General features: G+C 40.2%; 1 protein-coding gene across 3 annotated transcripts in view; it reads right to left on the reverse strand.

Annotated features, from left to right (window-relative positions):
- SMARCA2 (SWI/SNF related, matrix associated, actin dependent regulator of chromatin, subfamily a, member 2) overlaps positions 1–17,442 on the reverse strand; it is a 163,091-nt gene that overhangs the window by 95,615 nt on the left and 50,034 nt on the right. For all 3 annotated transcript variants that reach the window (XM_045563426.1, XM_045563428.1, XM_045563427.1), the window contains exons 10-17: positions 15,162–15,215; positions 11,875–12,005; positions 11,595–11,652; positions 9,246–9,346; positions 7,795–7,942; positions 4,200–4,363; positions 2,739–2,805; positions 1,979–2,089 (exon numbers count right to left, since the gene is read on the reverse strand). In XM_045563426.1, the coding sequence (XP_045419382.1) occupies positions 1,979–2,089; positions 2,739–2,805; positions 4,200–4,363; positions 7,795–7,942; positions 9,246–9,346; positions 11,595–11,652; positions 11,875–12,005; positions 15,162–15,215 (834 nt within the window). The remainder of the gene's footprint in view (positions 1–1,978; positions 2,090–2,738; positions 2,806–4,199; positions 4,364–7,794; positions 7,943–9,245; positions 9,347–11,594; positions 11,653–11,874; positions 12,006–15,161; positions 15,216–17,442) is intronic.

Genomic DNA, 17,442 nt, shown 5'->3' on the forward strand with positions numbered 1-17,442 from the left:
AGAATACTCATATAGCACAATTCTCTTTCCTAAGTCTACACAGTCACTGTCCCTTCCCTCTCTCATACCTCACCCTTTAGCACTCTTCAAGGCCACTACTCAGTTTTTTAAAGTGAACACAACAAGGAATGTTCCACTAGGCCTATCCATTCCCTACACACAGTGGCAATGGCCAAGAAAAACATCTGGTGCTCGTATGTCCCCTGGTCCCACTGCACAACGCCTAGAGAGAGCAAAGGGAGGAGGAAAGTATTCTGCACAATCCTCACCTTCCTCATTAGAAGCTCCAGTCATGTCAGGGGAAAAGGCATAAAATCATCAGTCCGGCTGGGATGTACAGGTAAAAGAAACTACTGGCATTTTTATTTTTCCCTTCCTCCACCACCTCTAAGGAAAGTGTTTAAGAATAATTAAAGTGGTAAGACCAACTGCTCCAAACTTGCCAATAGCATGCAAAGAGGCCAGCAGACAAAAATGTATTTAAATAAATATTCTAAATCTACTTTCCTACCTAATTTAGTTTATGAAATAATAAACTAGGAATCAGAGGCTTTTGATTTTGCTATTGGGTCTACTACTAATTAGGTCTTCCACGTAGAAAAAATTACTACCCCTTTCTATAGCTCCGTTTCTCCAGTAACAAATAAAAGCGCTGTATCTCATTACCAGGTGTTTCCAATGAATTTTGAAATATATATGCAGAAGACACGATATGAATTTTTTTAAAAGGATCTCAAACGTACAAACACATTCCCATAGTAATATTGAAAACACATCATTTCTGACACTGCCAAATTCATCTCTGAGTCTGAGGAACAGGAACACAGCATTGTTGCTGGTGCCATCTCAATTATTAAACCTCCCCTGGGAACAGATTTCCTTTATGCTATTTCCTATGAAGCCACAAAGGGAACTATCAGTTCGCAGAGCAAAGGTTTAATGCAGAGATAGAACAGACCCAGAAACAGAGATTCTGTTCAATTCTGGACATAACTTAGTTTCAGATTATAGTGCTTTCAAAACACCATGGGGTAAAAAAAAAAAAAAAAAAAAAAATTACCAAAGAAAAAAATTAAGTTTTCATTGTTTGTTCCATGAAAGACAGTACTTCCATCAGTCTCCATGAACATATTAGGAGACAAGATGATACAAATAGAAAAACAAATTAGGAGACATGTAGGTCACAGAAACAACTCTTTCTCAGCTCCAAATAGTCACGGCAACAGCCCTGAGTAATTCGAACAATGAAAGCCTAGTATTTTACCAGGAAAAACCTAAAACAGGGATACCACAAAAGCTGCAGCTCGAATAAATGTTCATATGGTGGAGACCATATGGAGAGGTGCCTGCTCGTCTTCAGAGACACAGAGGCACAGAGGAATGAAGCTACGCTGACAATATCCCAGGGCAACAAAAACAATTATTTCTTTCCTGAGCATGTTCAGGGCTGTTGGTGAGAAAAGAATTGCAGAAGGAACCCAGGTGAATTTTTTTAAGAGATGTAAACTCATTAACTGTGAGAGGCGAGGTAAGAGCCCTAGGATCACACACACACACACACACACACACACACACACACACACACACACAAATAGCATGCATAAAATTAAAAACCATGACCAAACTATATCGAACACTTTGGAAAAATAAAAAGAAAGAGAAAAAGACAAGTCATCTAACGATCAAATTAAACTATTGAGTACATTCATCTGGTGTCAGACAGATGGGAGGGAGGAGCAGGGGATGGGTACATTCACACCTAACTGGTACGGTGTGCATGGCCTGGGGAATGGACACACTTGAATCTCTGACTTAGGTGGGGCAAAGGCAATATATGTAACCTAAATATTTGTACCCCTATAATATGCTGAAATAAACACACACACACACACACAGACACAAACCAACTTAAGGAATACTTTACACTTTAGTGTGATGGACCATAATTAGAGATAAAAGAATTTCTTTTAAAGCATACCTTTGCAAGAATGTGCTTGTCTTTTATAATGTACTCATAAGTAGTCAAAAGGACGTTGAATTTGCCACTCCGTAGCTGGGGGACAAGAGAGCGACGCATGGCAGGAGTACCCTGAATGGAAAGAAAACTATGTTACCCAATGGGAGTATATATGTGTGATTTCTCACTATTCACAGCTAAATGACACCCAGACACGTGACTGAGGAATGCATACATGCCATTGTCACACACTGATCCATTATCCATGAAGAAAGTCTTGGCTATATGGCACACGTCTTGACACTTTGCAGACCCTTCCCACTGAAGACCGAGGGAGGGGATGCTGAAGAGGAAATGACAGTGACCTTGCGGTGGCGGAGAACCTGCTGCTCTGCTACAAGACTCCATCGCCATGGGAGCGGACAGCAGGCACCCAGGCCCCGGGGAATCTCCTGCCTTGGCGGGAACAGTCGGCACAGCAGCAGCCCACAGCGAGCCAGCCAGCAGCACGCAGAATGTGCGGTATTTGTCATTTGTATTACTCTCATCAGAAACCTCGCAATATGATAATTAACAATTTTCTTCTGGATTTCACTATCTGAAAGTAATTATGGTTTATTACAGTAATCTTCTTGGGATGATTAACTCTCACGGTTTAGTACATGATGTACATGACAAAACTTTACAACCAAATACAGTTCACAGATGTGCATATGGAATGAAGAAAATAGGGTCTATTTTTTGCATTTCCACATTTATATATAAATACAGCATTCCAAACCTTGTAAGAAATTTTCACCACAGAAGGAGCCCATTTGTCAAATTCATATGTCCAGTTAGATAGAGTCCTATAGAGAAAAAAAATACAGAAAAAAAAAGACATTTGCATAAAAATCGGTGGTTAAAAAGATGTTCTTATTCATTTCTCAGGCCTCACCTTTAAAGGGGCTAGAGAATATAAAATATCTCAACTACATGTTTATTTTAAAGCTGTGGAAATTAGAGATAAGTTAGAAATAGGTTTTGCCACAAAGCATCACAAGTTTGTTTGTGGTTCATAAAAAAACTCACATAAAAAAATTAAAGAACGCACAAATATAGAGAGCAAAAAACTAAACTTTAATATGATATTGAAACAGCAATTGCCAGAGTGATTTTGGGAATCTTCAGAAACAGCCATGTAAGTTCAGAGAAAAGTTGAATCAGGAAAAAGAAACTATAAAACCACATGAAAATATTAATAAATCTGTCAAGTGGGAGTAAGGGAAGAAATATTGAATGACTTTTTTTTTTAAATCCCTGAAAGTGTCACCATTACAACATACAAAATATAAAGTGCAAATGATATCTGAATATTATAAATACAGATAATTCATATAAAAAGATCTGCAAATAGTCCCCGTTAGACAAAATTTGAAGAAAATACAAAAACAGAATCATTATTCTTCCTCAAAGTCCAAGTTCATATCATCACTGAGATCTATAGCGAGACCTCAGTGAATGTGGTTACAACCTAACACCCACAGCCAGATGCGCTGGCCTCCCAGGGAGGTGGCTGCGAACCATCATTCCCTCGCTCGGAGTGTTCACTAAAGACCTACTAAGAGCCGTCCAGCGGTTCAGCATTGAGGATGTGACAGTGAGCAGCAAGGACCTGTCCTTATGAGGCAGCAGACTCACTGACACAGAAAGTGCACACACGGAGGTACTTTAATGCAAAATTCATGGTTATGATTTTGATTTGGGTTCTGCTTTACAAAGATACAATAAAGGAAGATTTAAGAATATATAATCTTTTGATTACATGTAAGGTTTTATATATAATGTTTGTATATATAAAATATTTATTTATATACATATATATATAAAACCTTTTGGATATGGAATAAGGAAAAATCAAAGAAACCTTAAAACACACACACACACACACACACACACACTCCTTTCCCCTTCGTGAACCACTTAAGGAGTAACGACAAATAAGACCCACTATGCAATGTGCAGGCCGTGTAGACTGCAATGCTAATGGCTGATAAAATCACTTGGCCTTATGCTTACACAGCCAATCAAAGAGGCCAGGGTGGGGTGGGGTGGGAAATTAACACCTACATTCAGATTACATGCTCTTAGTAATCCTACTACATGCTGCAATTCTGCCTTAAGTGAAAAACAAGGACAAGCCACTACTAGGGGACTCGACAACATACAGAATGACGACTGTGGAATAAATGACTTTACTTACGAAAGGGGAACAATGATGAGATAGGGGCCATTGAGTCTTTTGTGCTCCATCAGATAAGTGATGAGTGCAATGGTCTGTATGGTCTTTCCTAGCCCCATTTCATCAGCTAAGATTCCGTTCAAATTGTTATTATACAGGGAAACCATCCATTCCAGGCCCTGGAGCTGAAATGAAGAGTAATTGCTTCAATTATCCAAGATCTGCACAGGTAATTAATACTAATACAACTCAAGTGAGGCTGTGGCTTCTTAACTCCTCAGTGCTATATGTTGGGTTTCCCACCATCGGAAAGTTGGGGAGGCACCAACGCAGACGGAATGGAAAATACGAGCCAGTAATCATCCCTGCTGCCTGGCAGGTGCCGAGTGTTAATCAGATTTAGAAATGATGGGCTATAGCATACTGGTGGGATTTTAAGCAGCTTTACTGCTCATCCTTACTTAGCATTTCACAGTATATGACATTCTAGAATTATTATAAATGAAGAAAACCCAAACCTAAAATCTCTTCCAACCACTCCAAGAACAAAAAGCCAATGTGAGGATTAAAGATAAACAAACCAGAAGCCAGATTTGGCATAGATCATTGGACATAGCCTTTTTGGTAATGAATAGACTACGCCCTAGGGTGAGACCCCCCTCAGTGAGGAAGGGGACATTTTTCTTCCTGGCAGAGAGAAAGTTCCCAGGCAGCACACCGAAACTTTGCAATGTGGGGACTTCCCAAAGCCTGCACACGCTGGAAGCTGATTGCCTGGAAACACGTTCAACATATCTTTAAAGTACAAAAGCTCTGCATCACAGAGTCAGCTTTGGATTCCCCACATTAAATACAAAAGAAAGCCTGGGTGAAAATACAAAATTGTTAAACCTCCATCCCACAACCACCAATTCCCTTCCACCATCATACCACAGATGCTGGATTTAAATGGTCAATTATACATATACATATGTATATTATATATAAAATTATATATATTTCTGCTAAAGTCAATTTAGCTTGCTAATGATATTGTATTTAGGGAAATGTTAATATTAATTTGTTTTATGTAAGAACAAAGTAAATGAATCATTTATTTAAAATACCAAGGTAAGATGCATGCCTCCCTTCAGAAACTTGCATTCAGAGAGGAAACAATAAACAAGGCACATATGCACATTTCCCAAGAAGTAGTTGACAGTGCCAACGTGTAAAATTTTATTGCCCAGCATTTTTCTTAGAGAGACACTACAATGGTTTGAAGAACTACTTTCATAAGCCACTTGAGGTACCTTGTACCACGTGAGACTCCAAGACATCCTAAGGTTTTTGCACAACTACGGCAACACCAAGAGATAAGCAGAGAAACAAGAAGAGCCTCCAAGAGAACAGACGAAAGACAGAGACGGGAAGAGGGGAAATAATTGCAAGCCACAAGTGTAGATGGGAGAAATTGTCTGCAACGTGACCACAAGACCACCAGACCTTTAGAAAAGTCAACTAAATACAAGAATCATTTGGATACTTCGTGGGAGTAGATTTTTTTAAACAAAAATTGGTAAAGGGACTGAATGTTGCATCTGTGTTAACTCCAGATAAGACAGAGGCAGAGACTAGACAGAGGGTACTAGAAACTCACAAAAGTTGCAGGAAGTGATTTGGACTTTCCCAGGCTGTGGGACTGGGGGGCGGGGAGGGTTGGATACTGAACCAAGCTTATGTGTCTCTCCAGGAAGCAGCAGGAAGGCCTCAGCTATGTCAAGGGTAAGTGAATATTAACGATCCAAAAGCCTGTCAAGGAGCAAGAAGGCAGAAAGCTTACACATGCACAGAAGGATCAGGGAAGGCTTCGGGCCACATTTTGAACTGTGGTGGAAGGAATGGAAAAGATCTCAATCAGGCAGATATGGGTGGTCAGATTGGAAGAAGCAAGAACCTCATGAGGCAGAAAGCCAGAGGGAGACAGTGCAAGGCACGTCCAGCTCAGCGAGGGGGGAGGCACAAACGTCACATACGCAGGTAGGAGAAGCCAGGGTTGAAAGCAGAGTGAAGAAGAGTGCTTACAAACGTGTGGCACGGGAGGAGAAAATCAATGTAGCACTAAAAGTTATTTAGGAATAATCTAACACACCTCCCATAAACAGGTACACAAAAGTTTATTAGAACATACTCTGAATTAACATCTATGATAGGTAGGCCACATGATGAAAAAGATGAAAACCACTCTGGACTTCATGAAAGTGGTATGGGCTTTGCAGAAAATGTGACCTTACTGAGGCCAGAGCAGTGGTCCTCCCTGGAGGCCCTAAGACCTTTGCAAGAGATCCACAGGGTCACAATGACTGTCATGATAGTAAGGCATGACTTGCCATTTTTACTGTGTTAACATCTGCACAGACGACACAAAAGCGATGGTGGGTAAAAACTGCTGGTACTTTAGCACGAATCAAGGCCGCACTATACTAGCAATCACTGTATTCTTCACTCCCACGCAATGGCAGCAGACATAGCACCAAGCGGTAAGAGTGGAGGGGACCTGATGCCAAAAAGTTTGAAAACCACTGGTCTAAAGCATGCACTTTGTAAAGTATATTCTAGAAGACATTAGTTTTACAGGATGTTAGGGGATGATATATAAAAATAGGGTTTGGTGGTCAAAGAAGTTTAGGAAATACAAAGTGTATGTTAGACAAGTTACTTTACTGCAGGATACCAATGTGCATCCTGGATTATACATTTGTTTTTGCAGAGTCACTACGGTGCTGATGTGTGTTGTGAATTACCAAGAGGGATCAAGGGGTCATAGTTGGGGTGACCATATGTCTAGTTGGCTTAGGATGGTCCAGGATTATGCCTATTATCAATAATAAGAGCCTCTATTCACTCTCACAAGTATCCAAATTTGGAATAGTAAATTATATGATAAGCCTAGTTACAGCTGACAGTATTTCCTATATTTATTTGGCCACAAAACTTTTTTTTTTTGAGGAACAACTCATGGAACAAATGTTCAAAGGAACACACTTCGGGAAACCCTACAAAGTGGTAGAAGGTAGAAGATAGGAATTAACCTCAATCCAGACAGGTCAAAGGAAACATTTCTATGTTTATAGCCTAGTTTTTAATCAGCTCACAGATGCTCACAACTTTATTGTGTCTTAATAAAAAACACAAATGTAGTGGACAGCTACCCCTAGGCGGTTGAACCCATAGCATAAAACTATAGCCACAACCAAAAATTTTAAAGAAACACTTCATTTACTTCAAGATGAGGCATGGATGTTCCCTACACTGACAGAATGTGGCTGGGCTTTCCATTTTGAAGAGATGTACAATGAAACTGTTCTAAATGTTAAGCCAGTATTTCTTAAGACAAAGTACATCCCAAAACCATAACAGAGAAAACTGGTAATGGTATGCCCTAGTAGAGATGGTAACATGGAAGTACTTCAAAAGAAGAATGACAGGCACAGCAGGAAGGATCTCAATATTACACAGGATGTGACTAAAATGTCTCACCATCATGAAAACCTCTTCTTCAGTCAATGAGCATGACATACTTCAATCAAAATTAGGTAAAAGATTACTTCTTGCCGACACAAACCACACTCATTACCTGGTAATGCTTTAGGGTCCCGTTAATGAGGAGGGCGGACTGCTTCTCCACCCTCTCTGAGATGGCGTGAGCCACGGTGTAGTAGGACTGGGAGCCCCTGGCGCTGTACTGCATGCTGTATTCGTCATCCACGTCTTGCTTCGCTGTCCTGAGAAAGGGACCGTGCAGAACCACACACAGACATTTGTGTGCATGTGTTATTTCATTTCATTCAAGAAATAAGAAATGGATCGAGAGCCTAAAATAGCTGCAATAAATACGGTTTATTTGTCACCCGCTACATGCCTTGCAGTTAAAATATACTACCCATAATCCTCACAAACACTAAGCACGGTAGGCACTACCATCATCACTCTCATTTTATGCATGTGGATAACTTGAGGTTCAGAGAGGTTACTTCATTTGTCTGGGTCACAAGAAATGTAGTGAAAACAGGATTTGAAAGCAGGTCCCCTTGACCTCCAAAGACCAATAAGAGCCTGAACCCTACACCTGCAGATTAACACTTTGCCACTGAAGCTGTCCTAGTCTGCTAGGATACAAAGGTGAATCCTATTCACAGAGCGCTGGCTAAAGTTTGAAGGACAGGTGGGAGACAGCAGCAAAGGGGTAGGAAAGAGGAAAGGTAGGCTTCTATCTCCTTTTCCTCGTTCACAAGCTAGTATTTGCTCGTACAGGCAGTGAAGAGCCATCGAGGGGTTCTTAACACCTTCAGTGAAGGCGCTTGGCAGACTGGTAAAATGAAGGTCCCTAAAGTGGGGCACAGAGCTATGGAATAAAAGGGGAAAATGTAAGAATGTCTATTTCTGGTTTTTAAAAAATCTCCTCTTTTAAAATGTGCTCTTTTGCATATTGTTTCACAACAATTTCCTTTTAATAGCAGAGCTATCCACACAGAGAAGTGAGTAGGCCGCCCCTACAGAAAATGAGACGCTGAGCGGGGCACTGTGCAGCAAGGGTGGGGAGGGTTCAGGGACGGGGTGGGGGCTGGCGGCCGACTTGGCCATGGCAGTGAGGACGACTTGGCCATGGCAGTGAGGACGACTTGGCCATGGCAGTGAGGACGGGTTTCTGAGCGAGCACGGATGCCATTAAGGGAGACAGGAAAGGCAGCGAAGCAGCCAGTTAGGGAGGTAGGTGTGATTACTTCAGTCTGGGAGGGAAGTGCAGAGGACACGTGTGAAGCCCAGAAGTGAGCCTGAGCTGGAGTTGCAGGTACAGGAAGGAAAAGAAGAAGGGAGTAAGAGAAGAAGGGAGGGAGGGAGGAAAGACAGAAGGAAGGAAGGAAGATAGATGAGAGCCGAGTGGGGACCTCTGAGTGCACAGCTTCAAGCAGAGTATGAGCATGAAGTTAGCTCTCTTCCTTAAGCCCAGTTTTCTAAATGGCAGCTTATAAAGCATCATCCTCATGCAATGCATTTCCAAGGGAAAAAACTCTGAGAGATACACACTCGATGATCTGCTTAGCATCCTTCTCAGAAACTTCTTCGCTGTTTGGATCCAGAAGTATTTTCTCTTCAGTCTCTTGCCTGCTGGACTCTTCCTCCTCATCCTGGGGAAGGGACAAAGACAGGGAGAAAATTGCATTTTAACAAGGGATTCTCTAGGAGGCATTTTCTGAAAAAGGGATGAAATAGCATTCAACTTCAAAAACGAAAAAGTACATACAACTAAGGGAGGATGTAAATTCAGCATCTCCTTAAGCCAGGCAATACGCCATCCCCCTGCTATTTAAATTACTGAATGAGAGAATGAAAGGAGCCTTCTGGAGATCCCCCAGAACCCTTGCTCCCAAGAAAAAATAAGTAAACACCACAGCAGAAAGATGGATATTTATCATTATTTGGTTATCAAAGAGTCCTGTAGACCGTATCTGCCTCATTTACTTAGTAGCATTAGCTATTCCTCTCTCCGAAGCCAGACTTTAGAGATCCAGTATCCTCCTCCTCATACACACGTGCTCCCTGATGATGCCAGGTAGACGTTGATGGCCCCACATGTGTCCTCTGTGGAGACCTGAAGCTTGCAGGCACACTGCTTTCTGTGGCTGACTCACGTCACACATTTCTGAGCTCTGAGATAAAAACTGTCCATACCTTGGCACAGGACTCCACACCTCCCACCTCTGGACTACGTACCACATTCACCTGGCCAGTTTGAAAGCATCACTACATACTCATTTACATCCACTGCTAAGTTGGTGCTGAAGGTTAAGTGTTTCTAGATAATTGAGCAAAATTTCCTTTAAAAGCAGGTTTAAAGAGAACCATGCTTTTCCATAATTCTTGAATGAAAAGAATATGAACTGACATGTTACCAGTGCTAAAATTCACCCTGTGTTAACAGATCATTTAGAAGCAGGCAGTAAGCCGAGGACTGGGCGCAACTTTACTTCACTTTCTGGGTGAGGAAATGAAGCTCTGAGAGGGGACGTGACTCTCCACAAGTCACTCGGGCTCGCTTGTGGCAGGCCCGAGGTGAGTTCCCGGGTCTCCTGTCTCCCAAGTCAGAGTTCGTTTGCTTCCCAGCTGTCTAGGGCTGTTGCGCTTGTCGGGGTCTCAGGGTGGCACCTGCTGGTTAGGCAGCCTATTTCGTCTCTCTGTCCCTCTCTGTCTCTCTTACTCACAGAGAAGCTTCTTCTAATGGATCACTTATGGACATACTCATCCAGGTAAACAAGACACATTTTAAAATTGATTTTCCAACCTTTAAATATCTCAGAGATAGAGTAGCTGGGGAAAAAAATAGCATGGCACAGAAAGTATTTGCTCTTTAATGGTTATGCTTTTTTTTTTAATGTAACTCTTATTATTTTTCCTTTTTATAAAAGCGGGAAGTGCTCATGGCAGATTAATTTAGCAAACACAGATCCATGAAATAGCAGGAAAATAGCCATTGTCTTAAGATCCTGGTAAAGGCTGCTTCATACAGTCCTTAGCCCCTGTGCCATGGCACTCTTTGGACTAAGATTCTCCCACACTGGAAAACATCAGATTTAATGACTACACATTAACAATGCTCTAATAAAGAAGATCAAATCTTTCAACTCTTCTCTTTGTAATTATTACATATTTCATAGTTTAACAAATATCTTGTTTCCTAATTTCTATTAAATGTATCCAAAATTCCCATTTTAGGTGCTAGATATATTAAGTATTCCTTCTAAGAGACTGAGAAATGTGATTCTCTTTGGGTTACAAGTATATCCAAGGAATTCAAATGAGAATCAATCAGAAGGATCAATAAACTCATTAAACCAAGCTCATGTTGCCCTTTTCATCTAAGTTCCCAGACTTTCAACTTCAACCAGACTCTAAGGCCTAAAGGACTGCAGAAATTTTTAGGCAGCTCTCAGCGTGAACCACTTGGAGGCATGGGATTGCCTTTCCCAAAACAATAAGCAATCCATCTTCAATTTTCCCCGAAAGACCATTTCACCATCTCCAAGTTAATGCCAGCTTCTCATTTCTTGGCTCCAAATGAATTCAGAATTCACCAAGCTTCCCCATCAGCCAGGAGCCCCCAAGAGATCACTATACCACAAGGCATGCCTCATCAAAGCTTCTGCAAATAAATCCTTAGCCCCACTTGTCACCCGAAAGCCAACCCTGGAATAAGAAGTGATAGATGGACACAGGGGCTGGGCCTATATTCAGGGAGAAGTTTCTTTCTCTACCAACTTTCTTCTCCCTTTCTTCCTTTTTTTTTTTTTCTCTTAATTATTTCTTATTTTTGGCTATGTCTATGGAATCTCTACCAACTTTCAAATCAAGAAACCCCAAACAGAGATACATACATACCTCCTCCTCATAATCAGAATCACTCTCTTCACTGTCGGATCTAGGAGCAACTTCGTAACTAAGGAAAAGGGGTGGGGAAGAGAAGGGGGCTTAGTTCTTTAAATTATAAGACAGTACAGACACACATGACTTAATTAGCATGTTGTATGGACAAATGACAAATGCAAAAAACAACTTCAACCATCTCAGCAAAGACCATGTTGTTTTAGTTTTAAGATTTTACAAGGACAACCAAAATCTAAAACGCCAAAACACCACTAATGCCGCTTTCATGCCATACCCAGGATTCATCTCCAGCCAGGCGTCCAGCTGGCTCGCTTTGGGTGCTTCTGGTCCAAATAGGACCTTGCCGGTTTCCGTGTGAGTCACTTTGACAGGGAGGTCGCTCATCTGACTGCTCTCATCTATCGGCTAGAAAGGAGGAAAAAAAAAAAAATCACACCACCGCTTGATGTTAAGACATTCTCCTAGCTGTGTGCTGGATATTTCTCAGCCTTTTGGCTGCCCAGCATCTGAAACCTTTCTCTGCGTTTGGAAATTTCGCCACCTAACGAGTCTTGGTGGGAGGTGAGAGGCCACCTCCCACAGAAGAAACTGAAAACACCACCTCCCTAAAAGCTAAGGTACAGGCAAAATCCTTAGCCCCACTGACTGGATGCATCCCCAAGGCCCTGAGTTAGAAGCCATAAGTTCAAGGGACTGAGGACAAACGGTCACACTGGGGGAAGGGCAGACCACAGCGGCAAGAATGCCAGGGAAATGGTATTGGCCGTACCAAGCTCCAGCCTCCTCCCAGCAGAGCCATGTCCTCACTGGACCAGTTACACAGTATAATATTGGGTGGAGCCCTCAGTCAGGTTCTCTAGTAATCCCAGACATCTGATGAACTGTCTAATATCCTATTAATAAATCCCCTTCTTATCTAAATCAAGCAGAGTTGATTTTGGTAATTTGCAACTAACAATTCCCCAATCCCTCAACTAATATTTCCCAGATAACAACTATTACAAAGTTATAGTTTCAGAGAGAATGAGAAAAGAAAAAGGTATCGTAACCCATGTCACCTCATTAGTGGCTGGTTTGGCTTCAGAACCAGTGTCCTTTACCCAAAATCAAACCACTTGGTGTCTAGCCTAACCACTGGCACCTGTGATAAAGGGTATGCTAAAGAAAATAGCTCTGTTTCTTTGGAATCTGAAGAATGGACCAAGACTGAGCTGAAGTTCATTACCACACTCTAGCAAAATGGCTTGCTCAGAAAACTAAAAGAATACATGAAATTGCAGAGGTTGTGTTTAACCTGCTTCAGAGAACAAATTGTCTTAAAAGGCCTAAAAATGGAGTGATCCTATGCAAATGAATACTACTGATTATAGGGTGATCCTATACTTCTAGAAGCAGACCCCCAAGGAAAATATTTGTTGGGAAATGCTTGATCTATGAGTGGTTCAAGTATCTATCTCCTGAAAAGTAATGAAATGGAATGTCTGGATAATTCACTAATTCCAAAATTTTTCCTAAATTACTTTTTTTTTTTTTTTTTTGAGACAAGGTCTCACTCTGTTGCCCAGGCTAGAGTACAGTGACATCATCGCAGCTCACAGCAACCTCAAACTCCTGGGCTCAAGTGATTCTCCTGCCTCAGCCTTCCGAGTAGCTGGGACTACAGGTGTGCACCATCACGCCTGGCTAATTTTTTCTATTTTTCATAGAAACGGGGTCTTACTCTTGCTCAGGCTGGTCTCAAACTTCTGGCCTCAAGTAATCCTCCCACTCTCTGTCTCCCAAAGTGCTAAGATTATAGGCATGAGCCACCTCGCCTGGCCCCTAAATTACTTTTAATTGAGGTTAAGCAGAAATGATAGGGGAAAAAAAAGGATGCTGTAGGTTATCTTCTATTATCTTGTAGGAAATGACCAAACCACCCCCCCCCACAACATAAACCCAATGGTTCTTTCCCTCTACTTTCTCAACAAAACACTGTCAGAACAAGAAACAATATATTAGTGATTATCCACAAAAATCACCTTAAAAAAATGAAAAGGCTTACTCCAGACTGTCTTTTTATTTTTTTGTGTATGTTAAAGCAATGGTTTCCAACACCATTACTTTCATGCCAACACTATGCTTCTTCCTCATTAATGTAAAAGGTCATCTATACGCTCACAAGATAAAAAAGGGAAATCTACCATTTGCTATCATTTCCTTTGGAAAACTCATATTCTGTTATCTTGAGCCATGATAATACAGCTTGTTTTATCGCTAATGTCATGCCTCAAAGAAAACTGGAAATCATCGTGGCTGGAATTAGAACCTTGGCAAAATCACTGAATGGCACAGAAGAGTATAATAAGAACATTATTTCAAAACAAACTGAGCAAAGGTCCACTTTGGAAACCTAAGCAAACAGAACACATGTGTTAAGATTAAAAGAAAAAAAAAAAAAGGTGCACATAACAGGCTCAAGATCAGTAGCTAATTTTCCCAAGAGATAACAGGAGATAAGAACACTATTACACTAACATGCTAAATCCCTCCCTGCCTGCTTGTTAATTACAGGCCCTACGTGAGGCATGCTTAGGTAAGACTGGGCTTTTGCAAATTAGAGTTGTTCGTAAGTGCTCTAATATAGAGTATTCTTCCCCCATAACAGCCCACTGAGAGTTTCTTACACATTAGACATTTATCCTGATCCTTTCTTTCCTTGTGATGGATTATAGTGGTTAAGCAACATTTATTGTTCAAGAGCCTTCTATTCTGCACGGAACAGTGGTGAAACCTTTTTCAGCATCTAGGCTGAGTTCACAATACGACTCACATGCACAGTGATTCTAGAATGAGAAGAGGTGACACCCCGCCCACCCCAGCCCTCCAAGCACATTTCTCAGCATCTGTGAGAGAAGGAGAAGGTGGTTTGAAACAAACCTCGTTCTCAAGCTGCTTTGGGGGTGTCCCTCCTTGTTGTGAACCACTGGCACAGAGCCTTGAGTTTTTCAGAAAAAAAAATCCAATACATAAATAATTGTATCCTCATGATTCAGGATAATATTAGAAATAGTAGGAAACAAAATCTAGGACTAGACTGATGAATATACACATAGAAGCTACATTGTAAGCCTATAGAAAATGTCAACAAAATGAGTTAACCACATATGTGAATTGTTTAGTTTATGTATTTTTATAATTTCAAATTAGTAATAAACTAGGGAAACTGGGTCATATTTTATGTTTCTGTATCATTTTCTGGGGAAATGTAATTATAGAATCATTTAAGATTATTACATATTCCATGTGTTCATAAATATACGCTTATATGTGGGCAGAAAATTCTGGAATGGTACACAAAAAATTTAATATCGATTGGTAGTCTGAGATGGAAGTAGATTATTTTTCACTATACCCCTTTTGTATTATTCTAATTTTCTCCTATGCTAATGTACTACTATTTTTAATTAAAATTAAGTAGCTGAGTAAAAATAAAATTAGTATACACAAAGAATGGTGTTGCAAGGTACAGCAAAGACTCCATTGAGCAGAACACAGTAGAAATGGATGAAAACCCCTCACCTCTCCATCTGGTCCCAGGGCAGACTCGCCACCTTCCGCATTCTCTTCAGCCTTCTGCAAAACAACAATATCAAATGTTATGTGTCCACCAAGAAGATGGACTTCATGGCGCTCTGGTCTGTGACAGAATTTCCTCGCTACCCATCATCATCTGACACAGCATAAGTGTTAATGCCTTTTATTTTTACTTCTCTTCACTATCTGAGACAAAGAGTGTATTTTATTAGCAACTTGCAGAGAGTCATTTAACGCCAGATATGATCCGAGACCAGCACACTAGAGATTTGTGGATTGTGTCTTCAGGGACCCAAAGAGCTTAAGACATGGCAGCATCAAGACGGCGGTCAGAATCTGAAATGTTCTTCTCGTGTTTGGCAGTGTGAAGACAAATCCTGACATAATTAGCTCAACTTTCCTATTCCCTAAGCAAGTTTTCATCAGCAATGAAGAATAACATTCTAAAAACGTCCATCAAAAATAAGCTCTGAACTCCTCCTGGGTCATAAAAATATAAAATAATACAAAACTCTGTGAGTTCCCTGGATGTTTTTCATTCTGCCTAATTGGCTTTCATAATATACAGCATTTCCACTGTGTGTAAAATTTGATGCAGATACTGTAATCTCACAAAAAATTCTGTGATCTACTATCTCTTAAATTTTCCAATATTTTAATACATTAGCCTCTATGTGCCTCAAAGACAAACTAAGTGAAAAGCTAAAATTATGTCATCTTTTGTACTCAAGTTTCAACTGTAATATACACAAAATAGTCTAAAATTTCCTCCATTTATGACAATCGCTCTGGCAAGTGAAACCTTTAATATCACCTTTACAGAATCTTTATAAAGTTATTGCTGGAAAGCTATGCTACTTCTGTATAGTACAAGAAAAAATAACTATAGTCATTTCCTTCATCAAGATATTTAAGAAAATGAGCTTTCCTCCCTTGGGCTCTTTAGTTAATTAAAGATATATATAATGATAAGGAATCAATATTAGCTCAACTTCGTTTACTTAAGACATTGATTCTAAAATACATTTTTGCCTTTCATGAAAATAACTCATAGTCTCTTGACAAAACAACTTTCATGAAAACATTTAACATTAAAAATCTAGCCTTTGATCCATACTGAAGAAAAATAATTTCATAAATGTTTGAAATTTTTGAAGTTCTTTTATTAATGTATAAAATATATGTATGTATGTATATACGTATAATATGCCAAAGCCCTAGGCATAAATATGTGTAAACGTGTGTATGTACACCAAAGCACAAAGCATAAAAAATGTAACTTCTACCTACAAGTAGCAAATGAAATACTCCCTTTGTTTATGATTTTCCAAGAATTTAATTTTGTGTTTATGCCATCACAAAGTGAAAATATTTACAAGCTCAAAAGGACTGACCAGCTTCAAAGAGCATCAAGCCCTGTATCTAGGCTAGGGATACAGGACAATGGCAGAAGCCCTCAGTTCAGAAAAGAAACCATCCCTGCTACCAGTCACTGAAGGTTCCATTTTTGGAATCTCAGGCACTATACTCGAGGGACTGTTTTAATTAATGGGAGAAAGTCAATTAATCCCACCATTCTTTCCATACAAACTAGAAATAAGCTACAAATTTGGCCACAAAGAAAATCAAATAAGACAATGAATAAGCCAATTTCAAATATCTAGCAAGTGGAATTAGATCACCATTTGAATGAATAGTACATTAAAAAGCCTGAAGCACCATACATTAATAGAATCAAAACTATTGTAAAGGATACTCTCCAATGAATATACTATTGACTAGCTAGATTGTTATCTAAAAACTGCCTTATAATTAGGCCCTTCCATTACTGAAAATCCCCTAAACTATTTTTAAAAATTCCATTAGGTATCAAATTTGTGAGTCAAAGAAATATTAGATATAAGACACTTGGTTCTGGAATTAGACCACCTGAGTTTGAATCCCAGCTCTGTGACTAAGTGCAAGAGACCTTAGCTGTATGATCTTGAGCAAATCTTCTCTTTGTAGCCTGGTTCCCTCTTGTGTAAAACAGGGATGGTAGCAGTACCTGAGTTACAGGGCTGCTGCAAGACTGGATCACTATCTGGATACATATAATCCAATGTTGCAGATATACACGCTGTGAGCATCAATCTCCACAACATACAAGAGTCAATGGTGGTCCAAGGGCTGTTCTTTTATGTCTGCAATTAAGACTGGCTGTAACATAGCTTGAAAACTGCTTTATAAGGCTAGGAGGTCAGGGATTTCTGTTTGTTCTGTTCAC

Source organism: Lemur catta, chromosome 10 (assembly GCF_020740605.2).
Source record: "Lemur catta isolate mLemCat1 chromosome 10, mLemCat1.pri, whole genome shotgun sequence".
Classification (NCBI taxonomy): Eukaryota; Metazoa; Chordata; class Mammalia; order Primates; family Lemuridae; genus Lemur; species Lemur catta.